At 35.5% G+C, this 24,902-nt stretch overlaps 1 protein-coding gene across 3 annotated transcripts in view; it reads right to left on the bottom strand.

Annotated features, from left to right (window-relative positions):
- Window positions 1–1,123: 1,123 nt before the first annotated feature.
- LOC107574357 (GRAM domain-containing protein 4) overlaps window positions 1,124–24,902 on the bottom strand; it is a 23,917-nt gene continuing 138 nt past the window's right edge. The window contains exons 1-19 of one of the 3 annotated variants that reach the window (XM_016260805.1): window positions 24,323–24,380; window positions 23,865–24,072; window positions 21,854–21,977; window positions 11,934–12,054; window positions 11,753–11,811; window positions 10,471–10,606; window positions 9,555–9,580; window positions 9,276–9,367; window positions 8,871–8,962; window positions 8,500–8,548; window positions 8,338–8,409; window positions 8,185–8,228; window positions 7,390–7,499; window positions 7,132–7,286; window positions 3,690–3,840; window positions 3,507–3,600; window positions 3,180–3,270; window positions 3,027–3,095; window positions 1,124–2,241 (exon numbers count right to left, since the gene is read on the bottom strand). In XM_016260805.1, coding sequence (XP_016116291.1) covers window positions 2,125–2,241; window positions 3,027–3,095; window positions 3,180–3,270; window positions 3,507–3,600; window positions 3,690–3,840; window positions 7,132–7,286; window positions 7,390–7,499; window positions 8,185–8,228; window positions 8,338–8,409; window positions 8,500–8,548; window positions 8,871–8,962; window positions 9,276–9,367; window positions 9,555–9,580; window positions 10,471–10,606; window positions 11,753–11,811; window positions 11,934–12,054; window positions 21,854–21,977; window positions 23,865–24,023 — 1,761 coding nt within the window. In that variant the 5' untranslated portion in view covers window positions 24,024–24,072; window positions 24,323–24,380 and the 3' untranslated portion in view covers window positions 1,124–2,124. Of the gene's footprint in view, window positions 2,242–3,026; window positions 3,096–3,179; window positions 3,271–3,506; window positions 3,601–3,689; window positions 3,841–7,131; window positions 7,287–7,389; window positions 7,500–8,184; window positions 8,229–8,337; window positions 8,410–8,499; window positions 8,549–8,870; window positions 8,963–9,275; window positions 9,368–9,554; window positions 9,581–10,470; window positions 10,607–11,752; window positions 11,812–11,933; window positions 12,055–21,853; window positions 21,978–23,864; window positions 24,073–24,322; window positions 24,381–24,902 lie in introns of those variants that run through there. The other 2 variants (XM_016260812.1, XM_016260799.1) reach the window with 2 other exon arrangements.

A 24,902-nucleotide genomic window follows, 5' to 3' on the forward strand; every position in this document is an offset into this window, starting at 1 on the left:
AATAAGGCAGAATAAGGCAGGTGAGAAAAAGGGCTTAAAATGGAGAGAACAAATAAAAAAGCAACTGTCTAAGTGCAATTTAGCACAGCACATTTTGAAATGCATAAAAATGACAAAATCAAGAAAGGTGTTAGGGACAAATAACTAAAAAAAATTAAAAATCACGACATACTGTATGACTCTTCTCTCTTAAGAAAGAAAAGACCTCCTTTAATCCAAAAGGAGATATTAAACTCTGCATAATGAAAAGTGTAAAAAAAAACAAAAACCTTATGCACGAGTGAGTAAAACAGTCTGTTTGGAAGTAGAACTTTTATGTAGCATGTTCATTTTGGAGTTCCCCTACACACGTTTGGAAAAATTAACACTACACCCATTACAGAAATTAGTCTGTGGTTCCTTTAAAGTAATTACATCTTATTTTGGGATACACTATTAGTAAACTAAGACATTTATCTAACCAGTGCCAACATATTCAAAACGGCATTAAATACCTCAATAATCTCAGGGCTCAATGACAAGGAATGAGAATAAAAAATCACGACATACTGTATGACTCTTCTCTCTTAAGAAAGAAAAGACCTCCTTTAATCCAAAAGGAAATATTAAACTCTGCATAATGAAAAGTGTAATAAAAAAATAAAAAAAAACCTTATGCACGAGTGAGTAAAACAGTCTGTTTGGAAGTAGAACTTTTATGTAGCATGTTCATTTTGGAGTTCCCCTACACACGTTTGGAAAAATTAACACTACACCCATTACAGAAATTAGTCTGTGGTTCCTTTAAAGTAATTACATCTTATTTTGGGATACACTATTAGTAAACTAAGACATTTATCTAACCAGTGCCAACATATTCAAAACGGCATTAAATACTTCAATAATCTCAGGGCTCAATGACAAGGAATGAGAATATATTACCAAAACCAGCTAATCCCTGCTTAGTTTGAACTTTATTTGTGCACATTCGTTTTATGGGTAAGACTGGTGATTTTTTGTGCTTTAATTATTAAATGACAATTCTGTCATTATTTATGCACCCTGACGTTGTTCCAAACCAGTATGAGTTTCTTAAATTAATATTCTGCCATTTCCAAACCGGTATGACTTTCTTTCTTCTGCAGAATACAAAAGATAATATTTTAAAAGCATGTCTGACTGTTTTTAGTCCATACAGTGAAAGCCAGTGGGGGGTCCACTGTTGATTTAAACCCCACTGAATTTCATTGAATGGCCAAAAAGAGTTAAAAACTCTTCAAGAACATCTCTTTTGCATCTCTCTGAAGGAAGAAAGTCACACCGGTTTGGAACAACACGAGTGTGAATAAATGATCACAGAATTTTCATTTTTGGGTAAACTATCCCTTTAAACAACTGACTTTCATTGTAAGGAAAAGAGCAGCTTGCACATTCTGCCTAAATATCTCCTTTGGTGTTTTATGAGTTTAAAAAACAGCATAAGGGAGAGTAAACCACAAAATGTAAATTTTTTATGTGCACTACTCCTTTAAAATATGATGTTGTATCTATGTGATAAGTTAACAAGTACCACAAATACTGAAGAGAAAGTTGGCGCGCCCCAAAGGAACAATGTGGCCGGCAGTTATGAGCTGCTTTACGCATATGGATTTCTGTTGACTTTGTTCCTTTCCCTCCTAACTCACTTCTAAAAGCTCTTAGCAACACTAAGTGCAGTGTTTCTTTGTGCAAGGCCAGCGGTGATGCAATTAAGTGAAAATGGTGGTAAGTTCAGAGACGGTTATATGGTCTGACTACACACGGATCACACAAAGTCCTCCATGAGACACAAAGGAGTACCAGCTCCTGTTCTGATACACAAGTAAGAAGCACAATGATCCCCTAACCTTATAAAACAAGACCCATCCTGGCAAACACTTGTGTAAGATTATGGTATGCTGTTTGATAGAACATTATATAAAATACTCCTCCTAATACTCACGTAGAATCTAAAAGAGAACATGAAAAACAGTTTCTTTGCAGTTTCTCCATCGTTTTGGGTTGGAGATGGGGCGGACAACTTCTGGAAGCCATCATGTCCATATAGGGGTATAGGATATGGCTGCCTTATGGACTATCTTATGTCATATGTTGATCCGGGTGAGACTATGTCTCTGGGTTTGTGACTGTCGTAGCTGCTGTGGAATTCATGATCTTCATGTACTGAGTGTGAATGGCATCAAAGGCCTCGTCCCGATGAATCATGGCACCAAACACTAGAGGCTGTGGAAGAGACAAGTGACGAAATTGTTAGTGTGCATTCACACAGATTTTAGTGCTGGATGGTGTCAGTCTGACATCAGAACTGGGTTCACCAGGTTAGCATAAAAACTCAATCGGTTCAGTATGATTCACAGCTGGCATGAATATAATCCTGTTCGGTAAGGATTCTATTGGCTGAAAGAACACGTAAATGATACCCAGTTTGGTGCCTAATTAGGAATCCAGCAAAATAATTTTATGTCATCTTAAATGTGACAATTAACATCTTTGATTATGTCTCATATCATATTATATAACTAATGCTATAAACGCAGTTCCTCATTCAGTTATTTCTGTTAGAGTGCAATCTAAAACATGAGCCTATTTGCTTTTCCTTAGCTTTTCTATTTTAATTAAGTAAATAAAACCTGTGTGCAAAAATACTCGGTCTTTAGTTTTTGCTAAGAAAAGTGATTAGAGTTCATAATTAAATGCTGCTCTTTTGAACACTGTAATCAAAGAATCCTGAAAACGTATCACAGTTTACACAAAAGTATTAAGCAGCACAAAACTGATAATAATAAAAGTTTCTCAAGCAGCATATTTGAATGATTTCTGAAGGATCATGTGACACTGAAGACTGGAGTAATGACTGTTGAGAATTCAGATTACAATTACAAATCATAATAATTTCCCAATATTGACGTTTCATCCAATTAATGAAGCTTTGATGAGCATAAATTCTTGTATGTATATATGTGTGTGTGTGTGTGTGTGTGTGTATACACACACACGCTGTGACTTACCTTTAAAGTGGATGGCGTTGTAATTGAGATCCCCATCCCAGATCCAGGCAATACTGACAACACTTTGTACTGTTAACAAGAGTGGAGAATCCCATAAGATACTAAGCATTTAATAAAATTAAGTCAAACATTAATAAAACATTTATAAAAGACCTTCTGAATATCTGTGATGTCTTGGAGCTTGATGACTTTATTTTTCTTTGAGGATGTCGCCCGGGAGCTGGAGCTCTCGAAACACAGGTAACTAAGAACACAAAACACATACTCTTATCATGAGGGAATGCGTTGTGCCTAACAATGCCAATAGGTCTTGTGCCTCAAGTAAGACAAAACATTTACACCTTTGATTGAAGAAAATGCAATTGGTAAATATTGCCATTTAATGCAATGTTGCCGATTCTGAAAAAGCCCCAAAAACTAATAATTTGCAAAACAGCAAACAAAAAATATTGCTATTCTGGTGCATCTGAACATGCATACTTTTCTGTGGCATAGAGGACACCATTGCGGATGTAGTCGGTTGGCATTTTTCTGTCCCTGTTGATCAAGCAACATCTCCATCCATTCTCGCACACTGTGAATCAAATCACATATTCTTTTACAATTAAACCACAGCAAATACTAATGAAAATGTTCAAAGGCTAGTGCAGTTTCTCTTCCAACCTGGCAGGGGGCGCTCATTCTCTGACAAGTTGAAGACTTCATGAAAAGGACCTCTTTTGGTGCTGTAGGACCGTCCGCTTTCCTCCTCACGGCCAATCCCACATGACATCCCGGCCGACTGATTACTGCGCGCCACCACCGGCTGGATCTGCTGTGAGAAACACGCGAAACGATTGCTTTAGGAGCAGGATGTGCAAGTAAAGCCCCAGAACTGCAAGGTTCCTGTGTGCTGGTGAAGGATCAATGCTATCCTTTAACGCCTAACCAGATAAAGAACAGAATTGATCCTAGATCGGCACTTGAGGGCCCCAACAGAAGCACCCATGTGGGGGAAGCTTGTCAATCGTTATTAAACCAGTGTATGTTATTGAGCCAAGCAGCAGTGGTGACCTAGCAAAGTGAATGATGGTCAGTGCCTCAGCTGCATGTGGACTCCTGAGATCAGCTGGTGCCAGATTCAGTTCTCTGGGTTGAATGCCAAACAGTAGCAACTAGCAAGGGATGCCTGGAGGGTGCTGAGGACCAGTGCAAAGCTCAAAGCTGGAGTTAAACAGCCACTTATCATAGGTATTACCACTCACCAGCACGTTATCAAGATATGTGTTAGAAGTTTGGGGCTGAACAAGACAGATGCAATTTGAGAAAGATTTATGGGCATTTCTTCAACTATGGGCACTTTTAAAGGCATAATATGTAAGATTTTTTTTCTAGATTATTAAAATATCCAAAAACCACTAGAACAGTGTTATATATTTTGCTGACTTGTGTACTTACATTATCCCAATTTTAACTAGTGACACGGAGCGTGTCCATAGTGTCATTGTGTCGCCTGCCATTGACGTCATAAGTTTTGTTTTGTAGAAAACATGGAAACACCAAAGACGCTTTAATATGTTGTGCGTTTTATTAGACCGGTGACGACCGCACAGAGAAGCATTATAACAGAACTTTCAAATGTATCTACTGTGATAAAACAGCGCTGCTTTTTCCCCCCCACATACGCACGAAACAAAATACTGACTAACTAATACAACTTGACTAAAATGTAGCCTATTCAAGGCCAGTGCTCAAACATGACAAAAAACACGGATCCAACATTACTCAAACAACCATACTGAAAGTAAATGTATGCATAAATCATTTAATTTCTATTCTAATTCATCTGATCCCAACTTAGGCAACTGTAAACTAGCTTAATTAAAAACGCCAATGTGGCAACACCAGAAGAGCCAAGCTTTTCAGAGTTTCTAGCAACCTACTCAAGACATTTAGGCCTATATAATCATGTGGGGAAAAAAATCAGAAAGTCGTGTATGAATACAAAGAGATTATCGTTTCCTTTTAATACTCAACAAATGTCTCCATAAAGTGTAATTTGTTGCTAAAATTTGTAAAAGCTTGACTTCTCTGATGTAGTCACTGCTTCAAAATACTATTAGGCCTATTATACTACACTACACTATAGTATACTACAACAGAGCAACTCTCAGATATAAACCCTGCATGTCACACACACACAGAATATCTACACTATCATCTGGTCTGATGACGATGGATCAAAAACATCTTGGTGTTTTTCTTTACATTCTTGTTGACTTTTTGTGCAAATTAGTGAGAAGATGCATTTTGAAATCAACAGTTTTTGATCCAATCGTCATTGTCATATTCCTGACAACACACACACACATATAAACACACATATGCAGGACCAGCCATTGGTGGCAAACACAGGCACTGTTGTCAAACCAAAGGCCACACTAGATCCCTACCTTTTCAAACCCAGACAGCTGAGAAAGGAAAAATAACAGAATAAGCATGTGACAGACCATCACAAAAAAACTAAAGCCTACCAATTATTAACCAAAAAAGAAATTAAATTTCCTCTGTTGCCCGAACTTGTTTAATAATCATGCAGACACCTTAATGACTTGCTCTGTCCTCCATTTTGTTCATTTTTTAATAACTAATTATTAGTTTATTTCTTTTTAAATTTCATTTGGTATTATGTTTATATAATCTGAGATGCATGTTACTAGTACCAAGATAAAACTCTTATTCTACATAAACTCTTATACTAATAACATATATATTATATTATATTATTTTACTATATATTCTTAATGCCATCTCGGCCACTCTTGAACAAGAGTTGCATCTTGGTTAAATGAAGGCTACTAACTACAAGAGGAAGTCACTGCTAATTTTCAGTCGTAACTGACGAGCTCCTCACAAAGACACAAAAAGAGGAATCAGGATAAATATTTTACAAGTTTTTCGAATGGGAACAATGAGGCTGCACACGTGCACAGTTTCACTCACCCGTCTGTTCAAAGTGGCATTGTTACGCTCTTTGAGTTGTGGGTCTGTGGGTAAATTATTCCATACAATGTAGGGTGTGTCGTATTTGTCCCTCAATTTAGGGCAGCTTTTGAAGAGGAAGTCAATGATGAAGAATTTAATGCCGGCATAGACACCTAAAAATGTTGCAAATAACAACAGATAAAAATTAGAGACTTGAGCCCCCCCCCCCCCCCCCCCCCCCACCAATCAAAATACTATTAGGCCTATTATACTACACTACACTATAGTATACTACAACAGAGCAACTCTCAGATATAAACCCTGCATGTCACACACACACAGAATATCTACACTATCATCTGGTCTGATGACGATGGATCAAAAACATCTTGGTGTTTTTCTTTACATTCTTGTTGACTTTTTGTGCAAATTAGTGAGAAGATGCATTTTGAAATCAACAGTTTTTGATCCAATCGTCATTGTCATATTCCTGACAACACACACACACATATAAACACACATATGCAGGACCAGCCATTGGTGGCAAACACAGGCACTGTTGTCAAACCAAAGGCCACACTAGATCCCTACCTTTTCAAACCCAGACAGCTGAGAAAGGAAAAATAACAGAATAAGCATGTGACAGACCATCACAAAAAAACTAAAGCCTACCAATTATTAACCAAAAAAGAAATTAAATTTCCTCTGTTGCCCGAACTTGTTTAATAATCATGCAGACACCTTAATGACTTGCTCTGTCCTCCATTTTGTTCATTTTTTAATAACTAATTATTAGTTTATTTCTTTTTAAATTTCATTTGGTATTATGTTTATATAATCTGAGATGCATGTTACTAGTACCAAGATAAAACTCTTATTCTACATAAACTCTTATACTAATAACATATATATTATATTATATTATTTTACTATATATTCTTAATGCCATCTCGGCCACTCTTGAACAAGAGTTGCATCTTGGTTAAATGAAGGCTACTAACTACAAGAGGAAGTCACTGCTAATTTTCAGTCGTAACTGACGAGCTCCTCACAAAGACACAAAAAGAGGAATCAGGATAAATATTTTACAAGTTTTTCGAATGGGAACAATGAGGCTGCACACGTGCACAGTTTCACTCACCCGTCTGTTCAAAGTGGCATTGTTACGCTCTTTGAGTTGTGGGTCTGTGGGTAAATTATTCCATACAATGTAGGGTGTGTCGTATTTGTCCCTCAATTTAGGGCAGCTTTTGAAGAGGAAGTCAATGATGAAGAATTTAATGCCGGCATAGACACCTAAAAATGTTGCAAATAACAACAGATAAAAATTAGAGACTTGAGCCCCCCCCCCCGCCCCCAAAAAAACTGAAACTGTCGTACGTCAAACTGAATTTCTTACCAATCATGAAGCCCAAGAGTTTATATGGCAGCAAACAGGAGGTGATGAAGGCCACCCATAAACCAACATAAAGCTTCTGTGTGATTTCAGGCTGCACCCACATGAACAGGCTGTAATAAAAAATACAATCATATATAAACACAGTACATATATATACATGTAATTAAACATCCTTTTAAGAGGGCAGTACTACCAAAATCTTATCAATATCATGAGTAATTTTATATTAATACATTTGAATTACATATACATAAACATTACAATCTATTTCATAATAGTACTTATATATATATATACAGTGGGTACGGAAAGTATTCAGACCCCCTTAAATTTTTCACTCTTTGTTAAATTGCAGCCATTTGCTAAAATCGTTTAAGTTAATTTTTTTTCCTCATTAATGTACACACAGCAACCCATATTGCTTGGCCACATGTCAATTCACTTTCTTTCACTTCTTTCTTATTTTCACAACAGTGAAAATAAAACCAAAATATTTTTACAAAAATAAAATCCTATTTATTTAATTCATTCATTTATTTTTAAATAATTCAGTCAATTAAATAAATTAGAAAAGGATATGAAACTTCCTCTCATTTAAATTTTTTTTTTGGGACGTATAAAAATATAATCAAATAAAAATACTGTTAATACACAAGTTAAAAAAGAGACTATTCTTTGTATTGTATTAAAAAAAATCTGCTCAAAAAAAATCAGAACCGAACGATGTCTCAACCATCACACAGTCATACACCGTCATTCCACCTATCCCCACATCTCAATATCTAACATACTCACTTTTTAATCTTTTCCAATACGTCTGCCATCTTTCCAAATAGATTCTGTGAAAACACATCACTGGTGCGTCAAACAGCTTTATGTGTGAAGCCAAGCAAATGGTGTCTGTATTACACTAATATCACAGCTAGATCAAGGCTACAAATCCTTTACCTGTGCTTTCTGTGCAACATCCAACACTAACTGAAACTTCTCTGAAACCGTAAGATCTTCCTTTGGAGGTTCCTAATAAAAAGAACAAAGCATCAAGGCTTTAATCAAGCAAATTTTAACAACTTACTAATGCTAAGCATTCGAAACGAGGCTTATATTTACCACTGGTTCGGAGACCTCAGGCACAATGCTCCACTGTATCCTCCAACCTCTGAAAATAAAGGCCAGAACAGTTTTAGTATGTATAATTCACAACCATTAAAGCAAAAAATAAAAAATAAAACATTTGAAGCCCATATTTAAATTACAGGATATAAATGTAGCATTTAAGTTTCTAAAAAATGCAATAGTTAAAAATTTAATTTTAACATCTCTTTCTAAATTATTCGTGAACTGCATTTAAAAAATCCTTTTATGCTAAATAATAATTAAAGGGATATATAATTCTGGTTCAGATCCCATGTCATTCAACCAGCACATGGATTTGTGAACTAGTTGTGAATTGAACCAGTGATAGATTATGTCAGACGTACTTTGCTATGAGGTAATTCAAGGACAACCGTAGAATGGCTAAAAATAGAAACATGGGGATAACCCAGCCATGACAGGCAGCATTCATATAGATCTGTGGAAAAGACGAGAGAGAAGAAGACATTAAAATGATAGATGGCAAAACCATACAGAAACAAGTGGCGGCACTAGTAATCTACACTTTTGTATTTTATCACACTGACCTAATAAACATTAAAATGTGTAACCGATCACATTAACATATTAGTATAACCTGAGGCAGGGCTTTTTCCGAGTCTGGTGATGTACAGATAACAATGAGCTTGGCAACACGTTTTAATTATGGTAGCAAAACAGACACTTCGGACCGGGTGGCTACATAAACAGTGATGAATAGTGTTTGAGGGGTTTGTGTGGGTCGTGCTCACAATAAAGGCGATGGCTGACGTGTAGACAGAGTGCCAGCTGGATAAGGCAGAAAGGTTCCTCATGAAGTTAGTTACAGGCTTAGCACCCCGTTCTGAAAACACACACATACACGCAACACACAGACCAGAACACAATCAGTGTTATGCCTGTGACACAGCAGAGGTGATGGGAATTAAAACACAGGCTAATTGGGTATTAAAATTGGACTGCAAACGGTTAAAATATCTAGCGTTATGGCTTGGAGGGGTTTTTCTGGGATGCGGTATGAAAACACTCACTGAGTCGTCTCATATTTTCAGTTAGTCTGCAAAGAGGAGAAAAGAAAATTAATTATTTAATCAGATCCGTAGTGAGGGTGAAATTATAAAGCCAGAAATAGCATGAAAATTTAGACTCTAAGCTGAGCTGACTACAGTAAAGACTTGAGGCTCAATGTCCTACCCATCTTAACATTACAAAACTTTACTAAAATATACAATATAAAAGTATAAAAAACATATAACAAAAAAGTCTGACTGAAAAATAGTTTTTAACACCAAAGCATCAAAATTGCATCTGGGTCATTGCTACTATGCAGTACATTTTCATGGTTCCATTATATACATCTGGAAACATGCTTTGGAAAAATATGAATATCATGTTAGTTTTCTTTTCATAAAATCACAATTAACTGAATTAAAAATTATTAAATTCTCAAATTCAGTATTCCAAATGTTTTTTGTTTGTTTTTAATAAAAATGTTTTAAACAAAACATGCTTACTGGAAATATGTTAAAAAATTTTTTTATTAAATTGAAATTTTTTTATTTTTCTTATGTCTTTTTGTTTTTTTAAGTAAAAACAGCAGAAATAAATCATATATAAATTATAATATTTAATTTTATTATAATGTAAAATAAAATAACCTGAAATATAAATTTAATTAATCATGTAATAGTGTGTAAATGACTAAGTTAGTAAGGGTTTTGGTATATTTAAAAAGGGTATGAGTCTGTCCATGGCTCATATTAAGTCATGGTTCAACTTTTTCATAGAAATAGCTCCTTAAAATGCAACATAAATTACATAATTCAAAAGCACTAGCTAACTGAAATGACCCATCGATGGCTTGAACGGTTCTCTGTTCATCCTCCCCTCAAAACCTGTAATTATTAATCTAAACAAAGCAAAGCAGGCTTTGCTTGGGCTGGTTACCTTTTAGCACTTAGTGGTTCCTCAGTCTCGACTGTATTTTCCTCTGGCTGAAAGCGGAAATCTTCGATATAAACACCAAAGCGCTCATAGAGCCATTTCCACAGCCGAGAGCTTAAGGTCTCCTTCTGTTTGTCCCCTATCAGAACACAAACAAAACAACACGTCACTGAAACAGATTCAAAATATGAGCATCTGCTACCTAAAATGGATGTAATATTGTCATAAATCAAATGTGCATTATCACAAATGGTAATCCGTGCAAAAATTGCACTAAAAAGAAACAAACTGCTCACAGAATGTGACACTTCTAGTGCAGAGAGATATGTAGGTTTAAAGAATGGTGTCCAAATAAAAAAGAAGTCTGGTTTGGCCTTTTTTTGGGGATGTTTAATTACAGGTCAAATTAAAAATGAATGCCGTTGACAAAATAATAAGAGAACGATGACAAAATATCTGAAGCATGAATGAAAGCGATTTAGTCAAAAGCTAAAATCCTCTATCAATCAGCTGAAGTGATGGATAAACTATAATCATGTTCCTCAAATGAACTTTAGAATAAGGGCACTGGTTCTCATTCACTAATAAAGTGTTCTTACCCACACACAGTATAAAACTGACCCACAAAATTTCAGGCAGAACAGGTGCATTTGCAATTCAATTTGTTCTTCTCGTTCTAAAGTTGATGAATCCGGATTATTCTAAATGAATGACTGTGTGCCGCAGCTAGTAATTACACAACACACATCCTAACCATCTCTATGCAAGAACACTCACGCAGCAAGAGTAAAGCCAAATGTGTCAATCTCAAAACCAAATGAAACAAACACATCTCATTTAGGTCTAGACTACATGTGATCATGTTTTAGACCACTATGCAATATTATGCAAAAAAAAAAAGAAAAGAAAAAGGCTCCATTCTTTTGCAGATTCCATTGCAGATTAATTCCATTGCATAATATTTTTTTTACTCAGAAATAAGACTTATTGTAGGGTCACCTAGTTATTAATTGTCTAATAATATTGTGCATATAAAATCTATTCACCTTATGTAGCTTTCCTTTGCTAAATAGTCTACAGATATAAGTAATATGTTAGAGAATAAAAGAGATGACTGTGTTGAAAAACAACAACAACAAATTAATAAGCCTGTAGGGGTCAAAACAACAACAGGCAAAAGTGAATATGATAAAGTATTGATTTAGAGATCAAAATTTCAATATGAATGTGCAAGTAAGTGGGTCTCACGACTAGAGATCTATAGAGAGGATAAACTGAGATTTACCTGTACCATTGACAGAAGTGACTTGTGGTTTTGGAGGTGGAGGTGGTGAATCTTCTAGTCTGGATCAAGCACACATATTGTTTTACTTGCATTATTAACTAAAACTGAACATATGTTTGTTAATGTAGAAAATGCAGTTGCATGAAACTTTCATACTGTGGAAGAGCATCACCTCTCATACCTGGATCTGAGAATTTCATTCATTTTCTGTTCGAGATCGCCTCTTTTTGATTTCTCTTTCTCCAGTTCCTGCTTTAGGGTCTCAACATTTGTCTCCTCTCTGAGCTTCCTCAACTCCTCCTCTGTAATCAATACACAAAGAAAAAGAGTTTGTTCAACTGCGTGATTGAAAGACTGAAGACACAAATCAGCAGTGGTGTGGTTTCACTGGAAACATTCAGCATGCTTGAGGTTTCTTTGCCACAGACATCAAATACACAAGAATAAGAAAGAGGAGTCAGCTGGTCGCTGTTGCATGATAAACCCTGACAGCACGATCAGTATCACCCTGTTCAGGTTTATTTTGCAATAATGACTTGCTAAATGTACTTTATATATGCCTCTGCAGTCTGCACATAATCAAACAAACATGAAATATTGATTTAATATCTGTGAAAAGACACTGCAGAGTGATAAAGACCAATGAAGCTAGCACTGCTAGTTTAGCACCATTATGCAAAATTATCTGACATCACAATGCAACTGACCAATCACAATCAGGTATTCCTGTAATAAGAGAGCTGTGTAATAAGACAAAATATAATCATATCATCATCTAGATACAAATAGAAAGTAAAATAGGCATTCATGATGATACAATACTGAATAATTGGCACATTTTCCCCCACATTTTCTGTGCTAGCTGTGGAGAAAATCCATGGGAATAAATAATATGGTAAAATGTGTTAAAACAAAAAAGCAAACAAAATTAAACCAAAAAAAAACTACAACATAAAAAACACCCCACAAAATCAAAACAAAAGAATAAATAAAATTTAAAAAAACATACAAAACCAAAAAAAATAAAAAAATAAAAATACAAAAAATAAATAAAAACATTAACAAAAAAAAAAAACCTAAAGCAAAACTATTTAAAACTGCTGAAATCATTTTTAAATACTGTAAAAAGAATAAAAATGCTCCTACTACCTGACACATATCAAAGAAATCTCTGTACACAACAAAAATGAGCCAGAGAGCATTTGTCAATCAGAAAACAAGGAGGCAGCCTCCTGCTACTTTTAAATAAATTGAATCAAAACCCTTTCAATATGCTGCTATGTTAATAAAAAGCTAATGACTAAACATGCCAGTAACAGAGGTGTGTACCATTTTGCCAATGACAGAATTCAAATTCTGTGGAAACCCGTTGTGCTTTCTGTAGAATCCTGAATTTCTGAAGTCATCCTGAATCTCAAAGATGACACTAAATTAAGCGGTTTCACAGGACAGGACGCTCAACAGAGCAGCCAGAGGATCTGAAAGACAGCACAGGACAGTTTGTCCTTTATCGAACAAAAGGTAAAATATATTGTTACAGTCCTAAAAAACACTTTCACAGCATGTTTTCTGAAAACACCTTTCTGCCTCTTGACTCAAAACAAACACAACAGTCCTGATCGAGTAGTTTTTCCACCTGCCATCTATCGCATACAATACCTGCCTCAAGGTTGCCTGGAACACAAGCCCATCGTCATCTATAATTCAGTAGCTTCTGCGTCTCCCGCAGAGGCGCTATAGTCATGATAAAGACCCCCTGCTGCTGAACTCAAGGGCAGGTGTGCTAAAGAGAAGACATCTGAATCCAGATGATCAGTGCAGACCCCAGGGGCTATTGCTAAACTCAGAGCTAGCGGTCAACAAGCTGTTTCACAATGTTAAAGCAATAGACTGAAATGAATATTTGTAGCCTAATCTAATATCTCAAATGATGCTTCATTTAACAGCCTGTTTAGAGGTTCAAGCAACAAGAAACAATGCAAATTAAAATATTTCCTGTTGTATGCCACAATTTTTAATAGTTTAATAATTTAAATGACTAGAATATATATTGTGTGATAAACTGTGTAATAAGAAAAAATATGATACTTCAGTTTATCTAAATGTAATGGAATAAGCTGAAAATAAAGATATTCATGACCATGCTTAAATATATTTGCACACTTTTTTCTATGCCAATTGTGGGGGTAAACGTCATGGTAAAATGTGTTATACAACACACACACACACAAATCTAAAAAAAAAAAAATCAAACCAAACAAACAACAAAAAAATGACCCAAAACACGCTCAACAGAGCAGCCAGAGGATCTGAAAGACAGCACAGGACAGTTTGTCCTTTATCGAACAAAAGGTAAAATATATTGTTACAGTCCTAAAAAACACTTTCACAGCATGTTTTCTGAAAACACCTTTCTGCCTCTTGACTCAAAACAAACACAACAGTCCTGATCGAGTAGTTTTTCCACCTGCCATCTATCGCATACAATACCTGCCTCAAGGTTGCCTGGAACACAAGCCCATCGTCATCTATAATTCAGTAGCTTCTGCGTCTCCCGCAGAGGCGCTATAGTCATGATAAAGACCCCCTGCTGCTGAACTCAAGGGCAGGTGTGCTAAAGAGAAGACATCTGAATCCAGATGATCAGTGCAGACCCCAGGGGCTATTGCTAAACTCAGAGCTAGCGGTCAACAAGCTGTTTCACAATGTTAAAGCAATAGACTGAAATGAATATTTGTAGCCTAATCTAATATCTCAAATGATGCTTCATTTAACAGCCTGTTTAGAGGTTCAAGCAACAAGAAACAATGCAAATTAAAATATTTCCTGTTGTATGCCACAATTTTTAATAGTTTAATAATTTAAATGACTAGAATATATATTGTGTGATAAACTGTGTAATAAGAAAAAATATGATACTTCAGTTTATCTAAATGTAATGGAATAAGCTGAAAATAAAGATATTCATGACCATGCTTAAATATATTTGCACACTTTTTTCTATGCCAATTGTGGGGGTAGACGTCATGGTAAAATGTGTTATACAACACACACACACACAAATCTAAAAAAAAAAAAATATTCAAATGTGTTAAACACACACACACACACACACACACACACACACACACACACACACACAAAAACTCAAAAACAAAACACAACGGCAAAACAAAATCAAACCAAACGAAACAAAATGACGCAAAAAAAAAAATACTAAAAAAAAGAAACCATTCAAAGCGGCTGAAAATATATTTTTAAATACTGTACAAGGCATGAAATATCAAAGAAACAGATGTTATGAGAAACCACACATGCATTTACGTACTTATTTTATAATATGTAAAATAATTGACCACAGAACATTTACAGAAATCCTAATCCTTTTACATGTCATGAAGGGAAATGTTTAGGAGCCTTACATGAATAATCCTTTTGGGAATTATGTGAGAGCTTTGTACACTCTGGTATGCAACCTTACCTTCTACAGTTAGTGAAATGTGGCAGAAATAATAATGTAAGCAGACATTCATCTTTGCCATGCTAGAAACACAAAACATTATATTTTTTGTTGCAGAGTACAGAAAAGACACTGGACTCAAACAGCACTTACTGTAAATGTAAGGGTAACTATCTGTAAACTAACAACACGCAGGTCGACAGGGAAATGTGATATAAACTCAGTGCAACAAAATAGAGTTTAAATATTAAGGAGCTGCTTAGTCACACTGTACTTTGGCTACTTTTACACTCAGGTTAAAGGTAAAGGTGTCATTTTCTGTGTAGTAACTATGTTTTTTTTTTGGCGTATTGATTACCATTTTTATAACCACAGTTTTACTACAAATACCATGGTTAAAAATGTGTGGTTTCCATGGTTTAACTATAGTAACCATGGCTTTTTGGTTTTACTTGTGGTTGATTTTCATAAGGGAAATGACCAAATTCGGTGTCTAATTAATCAAATATACTATATACAGATAAGCAGATGAGTCCAGAATATTAACACAAACCACAAAGTTTGGCCTAAGCCCTTTTCTCCCATAGAAAACCAAGCAAATTCAGCAAAATTGGGCTTTTCATGTTCCAAATGTTATAGTATGACCAGACTGACTTACTACAGTTGAAATTTCCTTACTGTGCATACAGTACATAATTATTCTTAAAAAAAAACATTGGACGTTTTAACCTTGTGAGTGGATTGTCAGACAGTCCCTTGGGCACTGTGCGATAGCACGACTTCTCCTGTTAAAATGTGCAGCTACAATACACATAGGCGGCTTTGAATATTTTTTTTATGTCAATATAAAGTGGTTTCATATTGTTACAACTAATCGTGGTAGTGATATTTTTGTAGGACTGTCGACTCTATAGAACAGTGGCAAGAGAAAGCGAATGTCCAGCAAATATCGAACCTAAAAGGAACTTTACGGCGCTAGAAAGCGATTATAAAGAAAATGCAGAGCATTGCGTTCTTCTGACCTCATCTGCTTGCCTGTGTATAGTTTGCATCATCAATAAGGTGTATACTGAGATCTTTAATATGGCTGTAATAGTTCACTGAGGCACTTTAAGCATTTTTTCACATTGTTGTGGAATCCTGGAGTGTGATGTCAGAGGGAAACCCCAGTATTACAACTCAGCATCACACAAGTCATGACATAAAGTTAAGTAAACTAAGCAACCCACATCAATATCTTAGATGTAATGTTAGTTGTGTATATCAACGTCGGGTAAAATAGCATTATAATCTCCTTTGCTAGAGAAAGCTGCTTAAATGTGGCTTCACAGGGAAATGAGTAACAGCGAAGATGCTGAATTAAACGTAAACACAGCCCTCGAGTCTTAATCAGCTTTTCTGCAAATACACACTGACCCTGATAATCATAACTTCTATTTACAGCTTGCTTCATTTCTGCAGATCAGTGTTTGTGAATGAATGACTTGCTCTATCTGTTGCTTTGGTCTCCATCAACAGGCTTGCGCCACCTGCTGGTGAGCGACTAACAGCAGATGCAGATCATGCATCAGTACTCTACCGCTATTCCTGCAGTTCCCGGATCTGCAATGCTGAATTTTCTGAAACGTGAAATAAAATGGACTGAAAATTGCCTTTCAAATATCATACATTTTATTTTTAAACAGATTGAATATTTCGGAAGAGAACTTTGGAAGGCGAATATGAATTATTGCATTTTTAATTTAATTAATTGAATTTAAATATTGACAGCTTAAATAAACAACTGTTAAATTTCAGCCCATAAAAATGCAAGCACTGTTAATACAATGCATTCTTTTTTTCAGTTAGTGCAATTCAACATGCTTTTTTGTTTCAAAACATATTTGTCATTATTTTACTTCCATACATTAGTAGCACCAAAAAAAAGGTGGAAATATACATAAAAAAAAATGTTTTCATAAAATGAAAAAAAAAAATATATATATATTTTATTCATTTAAATAAACTCAGATTTTTTGTGTCAATTATTAAATGATAAAGTAATTGCATAATTAACACATAAGCAATCAGCACATTGTTCAGGCAGTAACTATGTGGAACGAACTGTGTAAACAACATTTTTATGGCTTGGCATTTTTATGGTTTTCCAGCTTCCTTTCTTCACTAAAGCTGTGTGCAATCTGGTTGCCCTCTCTGAGTGACACGTACAAACTTGGGCCTCCGTTCACATTAACTTGCTAAAGCATAAAAGGCTTGGTGGAAAAAAAGATAGCATCTAATGGCCCATCTACATCAAAGCAATTAAGCATATGAAAGCCTTTCTGACTGACAGCATCCTTTGCACAATCAGCCTCTGCCAGAAAGACCATGGACACAATAGTGAAGGCTACCCGAAACCATGGACAAATGCTAGCTCATCATAGAGCTTTCTGATTAACTTTAGTGTGAAGGAGTCAATAGCTGTCAGCACAACTCTATTGTAAAACAGCTGCAGCTTCCAAAGCGGTCACATCATATGATTCAAGAACAGTGACATGAAGGATGAGAAGCATGAAGATCTGTCTTATGATCTTATAACTATTTGTTACTGGCCACTGTCATAAACCAACATCTCAAACTAGTTTATTTTAGTCTGTTATTTAAACACACACACACACACACACACACACACACACAAACATTCTTAAAGTAATAAATTAAATAGATTTTTGATAAAGTATTGCATAAGGTAATAACGTAGTAGCAAATTTCACCTCATTTATAAGCATATTTATTTTGCAATCCTACTATAACTATGCATGATTATATGGTTGTTTGCATTTTATTATTTACATTTACCATTGTCTTTTTTTCCCCTAGGGTTCTTATCGTAGATCTGTGATCCATTTTTGGGTCACAAACCACAGATCTACAGGACAGCCCAGATGTGAAAAAGCACAAAAAGAGCATACAAAACTCTTACAACATCTCATATAAACCTGAAGCAGCATCATGCATGGATTTGAATCACCTATATGCTCTATTACTAAGTCAAAGATTCATCAGGTTTTTTTCTAAACAGGGAGGCTTCAGTTGTGTAACAAACTATTAATAAGTCCAGTCTACTTTTATGGGCAGCAACATTTTTGGCGGTCCCAGTCTGACCTTTTGCTGCTTTCCAGTACTGCAGTGCTCGAGGGCAATGAGCGTGCACACACACACACACACACACACACACACACACACACACACACACACAGGCTCTAAAAATAGACCAGACACTCCCAACCTCCTAATACACAACTAATGTTCTATTTAAGCCAATATTATGATTTGGAAAATTGAATTATCATAAGATAGTATCATGCACCAACATTCTGGAAAAAATATCAAAAGACTGAGAAAGATGATACTTCTCTAGAAAATGTTATGTTAGATTTGTGTTATGAGTGTGTGTGTGTGTGTGTGCGTGTGTGTGTATGAACCCCAGTGGAGAGGTAATCTCTGTTGCTGAGAGTCTCACTAATTGAAAAGTGGTACAGGTCAGAGGGATCAGCAGTAGACATGGTGGATTTATCGCTGTAAGGTGCACGCAGCTCTGGTCTTAATGAGAGTGATCTCACTACACTGCTCATGGAGATAAACCGACAGACACAGTGAGCAATCACCTATTTAGCTTGTGACATATTACAGATCTGCAGGTCTCAGAGGACAAATCACTTTTTCCTGAAGAGCTGTTTCTAACAAATTCTGGATATGCAAGTTAAAACTCAATTTTGAAACATCTGAGAACATGTTAATATAATAGCTCTGTTCCAAAATAATTTCAAGGTATTATAGGTGTGGTCATAGGTAAGCAATCCAAGAATGCACTGCAACAAGCTCAGCGGGGGCAAAAAAACATGCAAGATTATGGACTGTGTTAAGAGAAATGTTGACTCTAAACAGATTTGTATTTTATTAAATAATTTTAAATTAAAAGTATCTATACATTTATGAATATTTAATATAAAATTGTTATTAAGGTAGGACACTACAGGTGAATAGGCTAAATATTTAATTTAAGAGACATCACCATATGTGATGAATTAAATATGCACTTTATGTTCAAATGCATTTTGAACATATCTGAGAACAGAAATCTAAACGTTTAATAAAACCAGGTTCAAAATTCTTGCTTCATTTTGTTGACATAAGAGTTAAAGATTTCATTTATTTTATTACTCCATAAATCAAAAAATAAATTTACCATTTAAACAAAAAAACTCAATTTAAAGAAAACGGCCTTTAAATATATGTATTGTAATAACAAATAATGTGTAATTACTGTAAAAAAAGAAAAAGAAAAAAAAACATTTAAATGTGTATTTTGAATATATATTTTTCCACTAGTCTGAAAGAATCTCAAAAATGACCTGTTTGAGAAAGATTTTGCCTGTAGTGCCTTGCCTTAAAAGCAAACATTTATAACAATTATAATACACTTTAATAAAATTATATAATTTAATATGTAGAAATATAATATAAAGATTGTTTTTTACAATTATGAATAAATTACAATAAATAAATTATGAATATTAATTAGTTAGTAATGTAAGGTCTGCCCAGAAGTCCTAAATGATTTGCTGAAAGTAGCCTCTAGCCATATTAGGATTACCGTTCACCGCTTCCACTTTCGTGGAGTCCACTGTCAATGCAGCCAGTTCCATGACAGTTGACATGTGGACAGTAGGCAGCGAGCTAACTTGCTAAGATGCAGAGCTTATAGCACAATGCCTCAAATGACAATGGCGCCATAATAGGGTATAAAATCTGACTGAAAAAAAATCTGCAACAGAGCAGGATGTTTAACTGAGGAGCTGTGATAAAAAATGTAGAAAGATGTAACCCTGTAAAATAGGGATGCTGTGAAAATTATTTCTCAGTTACTTACACACACACACACACACACACACACACACACACACACACACACACAAACAAACACAGGCTCTAAAAATAGACCAGACACTCACAACCTCCTAATACACAACTAATGTTCTATTTAAGCAAATATTATGATTTGGAAAATTGAATTATCATAAGATAGTATCATGCACCAACATTCTGGAAAAAATATCAAAAGACTGAGAAAGATGATACTTCTCTAGAAAATGTTATGTTAGATTTGTGTTATGAGTGTGTGTGTGTGTGTGTGCGTGTGTGTGTATGAACCCCAGTGGAGAGGTAATCTCTGTTGCTGAGAGTCTCACTAATTGAAAAGTGGTACAGGTCAGAGGGATCAGCAGTAGACATGGTGGATTTATCGCTGTAAGGTGCACTCAGCTCTGGTCTTAATGAGAGTGATCTCACTACACTGCTCATGGAGATAAACCGACAGACACAGTGAGCGATCACCTATTTAGCTTGTGACATATTACAGATCTGCAGGTCTCAGAGGACAAATCACTTTTTCCTGAAGAGCTGTTTCTAACAAATTCTGGATATGCAAGTTAAAACTCAATTTTGAAACATCTGAGAACATGTTAATATAATAGCTCTGTTCCAAAATAATTTCAAGGTATTATAGGTGTGGTCATAGGTAAGCAATCCAAGAATGCACTGCAACAAGCTCAGCGGGGGCAAAAAAACATGCAAGATTATGGACTGTGTTAAGAGAAATGTTGACTCTAAACAGATTTGTATTTTATTAAATAATTTTAAATTAAAAGTATCTATACATTTATGAATATTTAATATAAAATTGTTATTAAGGTAGGACACTACAGGTGAATAGGCTAAATATTTAATTTAAGAGACATCACCATATGTGATGAATTAAATATGCACTTTATGTTCAAATGCATTTTGAACATATCTGAGAACAGAAATCTAAACGTTTAATAAAACCAGGTTCAAAATTCTTGCTTCATTTTGTTGACATAAGAGTTAAAGATTTCATTTATTTTATTACTCCATAAATCAAAAAATAAATTTACCATTTAAACAAAAAAACTCAATTTAAAGAAAACGGCCTTTAAATATATGTATTGTAATAACAAATAATGTGTAATTACTGTAAAAAAAGAAAAAGAAAAAAAAACATTTAAATGTGTATTTTGAATATATATTTTTCCACTAGTCTGAAAGAATCTCAAAAATGACCTGTTTGAGAAAGATTTTGCCTGTAGTGCCTTGCCTTAAAAGCAAACATTTATAACAATTATAATACACTTTAATAAAATTATATAATTTAATATGTAGAAATATAATATAAAGATTGTTTTTTACAATTATGAATAAATTACAATAAATAAATTATGAATATTAATTAGTTAGTAATGTAAGGTCTGCCCAGAAGTCCTAAATGATTTGCTGAAAGTAGCCTCTAGCCATATTAGGATTACCGTTCACCGCTTCCACTTTCGTGGAGTCCACTGTCAATGCAGCCAGTTCCATGACAGTTGACATGTGGACAGTAGGCAGCGAGCTAACTTGCTAAGATGCAGAGCTTATAGCACAATGCCTCAAATGACAATGGCGCCATAATAGGGTATAAAATCTGACTGAAAAAAAATCTGCAACAGAGCAGGATGTTTAACTGAGGAGCTGTGATAAAAAATGTAGAAAGATGTAACCCTGTAAAATAGGGATGCTGTGAAAATTATTTCTCAGTTACTTACGAAGAAAGTGCTTTTCCAGTAAGGCTATCTCCAGGTGACCTTTGACCTCATTGAGTCGGTCGGCATCACTCATCTTGTAGTCCTGGATGGGAGCAGCAGACATGGTGAGAGTCCCTGAACCAGCCTGGAAACAACCAGTAATAGAAAATATGAGAAGCTTAGAAGTTCATAAAGGTTCACAGCAATGACAACATTAAATAGCTGTTAAGGTTCAAATGATCGTCTAATGAACATTCTCTTTAATTGAACAATGCAGAATATGGCCACATTACAGTCTAATAAATGGGCATCCATTAGCACCAGTGGCTCCAGTCTGCCAGAGACATTACAGCATCGTCTTCATAGACCTTCAGCATAACCAGGATTCGACAAATCACGGCTCTAGTCACCAACCGGATGCCAGTGCGGCAACTGTAACCATGGTGACTAGCTCATGAGCTCACAGAGACACAGCAGATCTCTTAGGTGAGCTTTCCTGTGCTTATCAAATTATATGCAGCAAATGCAATTTCTTTGAAAATGTGCTTGGACGAGGTCACCCAATATAAAAGCCCTTAATAACATCATTTAGTCAGAAATTGGTTTCCAATCAGTTCTTTTCGTGTAATATGTCATGCAAAACAGAATCAGAAACAAAAGGCCACAGGAAAAGATACTGTAGCTTTACAAAGATTGTTTTTAAGACTAGGGCCTGTGAAGTCTGTGGATGTGAACGATGGAGGGCAGTCTCAGCTGCAACAACAGGAAGACGCCATTTATACAGAGAGAAATACAGTGAAGCAAATGGATGTTTGGGCTGAAACTCCTTTGGGAATTTGGCTGTCTGCCTCTTCATGCAATGCAGAGAAACGAAACTAAATGCAGGCTGGAAGCAAGTGACGGGAATACATGTTTTTTTTTATTACTACTACTATTATTAATAATGTTAAGCAGTATCTGCTCATAAAACTCAAACAAATATTTGATTGATATTCAGTTAAATACATTTAACTAACACTTGTCTATATAAACCGCGGCAAAAATGTATTAAATTAAAATTAGTTATGCATTTACAGTCTATGGCCAAGTCTATAGGTAACTAATTGCATGGGAGCCAACAGATTTCCACTGTAATGCATGAGCTCCCACTGTAAGAGATTTCTGTCAAAAAAATGTATTAATGAATAAAACAAATGTTAAAATGTAAAACCACACTCACAACCCACTTTACTTGTGGAACATGACATTTCCATCAGGACATTCAAAAGAAAAAATTAAGAGCGAGACTTTTATTTTGGCGATTTTACCAATCTAGGATTGATTGGATGGTAAAAAGTGGGTATTACATACCAGAATAAGCAGATCTGAATTAGTGATGGGAAGAGTGATCATTTTACTGACTTGGATCTCTGAATCTTGAAATAGCAAAATGAATGAATCCCGTTTCCTGTACAGAGACTATGTGGGTTTCACGTTCATTACAAACAAACATGTAAACTCTGGCCAACACAAAATGATCACTCTCGAGACAACTCGCTATTCCTGAGTCAGATAAAAGATTAGTTAAATGAACAAATTGTTCATGATCAACCCATCACTAACCTGAATCTGTTGGCTAAAACAACAGCTAAACAGCTGTTTGGATACTGGATAATGTCCAGTGGTGTGAATGGCCTAAATGACATCAGCGGCAAAGAAAAGTATTTTAGAGGACAAGCAACTTATTATATTCTGATTAAAGATTAAGACAACCTTTTTGCTTTGAAATATGTACCGATGAATTATTCAAAATAAGACCAGGAATGGAATTTAAGAACTAAATGAAGTCAATTTTGATTTCTTTCTTAATTGGCTTTCTATGACTATTTTGAAATCTTCAAAATAGGGGTCAACACAATTTTTCACAATCATATCATATCCCTAAATTTTTCTACAGAGACAAACAAAAACACATTTTTAAAAACAAAATGCATTCAGCGCATTCTGACAGATTCTCTCTTGACATTCACACAGAGGAAAAAACGTCACTTACAGGGTCTTGCTGCTCTTCCGTTTCTTTGATGGAGCTCCGGTGTTTCACTGGGATGTCATCATTACATTCGCTGTCAGATGCAGTGGGGGACTCGGCAAGGTCCAGGAACTCATCTCGCTTCGGTCCTCTGAACCTTATCTTATCCAATCGCTTTAGCATGTTCAACACAGAGATCTGTGTCTTTATCTTAACATGGCGGGTGGCAACCCTGTCAGGACAAAAGCAAAAGTCATCGTGTTGACTTGAAACTGTGCAGCAATAAAGAAATGTTGCACAATTGCAGAATACATCTTGATAAATATCATTATCATTTAGACCAAGTTCTGGGCCCGTATTTATCAAGCTTCTCAAAGTGCTATTTTAGTCTTAAGTGCTGAGAATTCATAAAATTTTCTCCTACTATCAAACTTAAAGGTTTAGTTCACCCAAAAATGAAAATTAGCCCATAAATTACTCACCCTCAATTCATCCTAGGTGTATATTACTTTCTTCTTTCAGACATAAAAATGGTCTTTCTGTAGTTTCATGGCACTCAGCGGGTGTTGCATGCATCAGTACAAAAGCAGTTAAATAAAATGCGCCCATCCATAAAAATAAAAAAAAGTGTCTCACACTGCTCCGGGGGGTGAAAAAAGGCCTTCTGTAGCGAATCGATGCGTTTTTGTAAGAAAAATATCCATATTCAAATCGTAATAATCACTTTAATCTAGCTTGCGCTCACTGTTGTACACTGGAAGCAGTTCCGGGCGGATGACGTATGAGGTTAGCGTTGCGCATGCGCCGGTGAGTCTAGTGAAAACCAACATTTGTTAACAGGAGCAAAGGAAGCAAAGTTTCCTTACTTTAGCAAAGGAAAACCAGTCTCCTCTTGGCTTATATCGAAATCCTCCGACATTCTTCTTTACAAATCCTCGTTATGTACTTCTAATTAGTGACCGTTGCTTTGTTTTGATCTCTCCCCTGCGCTTCTGTGTTCGTCACTTCTGAGCGGCGCATGCGCAAAGCCGACCTCATACGTCATCCGCCCGGAACTGCTTC

The sequence above is a fragment of the Sinocyclocheilus grahami genome, unplaced genomic scaffold (assembly GCF_001515645.1).
Source record: "Sinocyclocheilus grahami isolate Dianchi unplaced genomic scaffold, SAMN03320097.WGS_v1.1 scaffold31.1, whole genome shotgun sequence".
Lineage (NCBI taxonomy): Eukaryota > Metazoa > Chordata > Actinopteri > Cypriniformes > Cyprinidae > Sinocyclocheilus > Sinocyclocheilus grahami.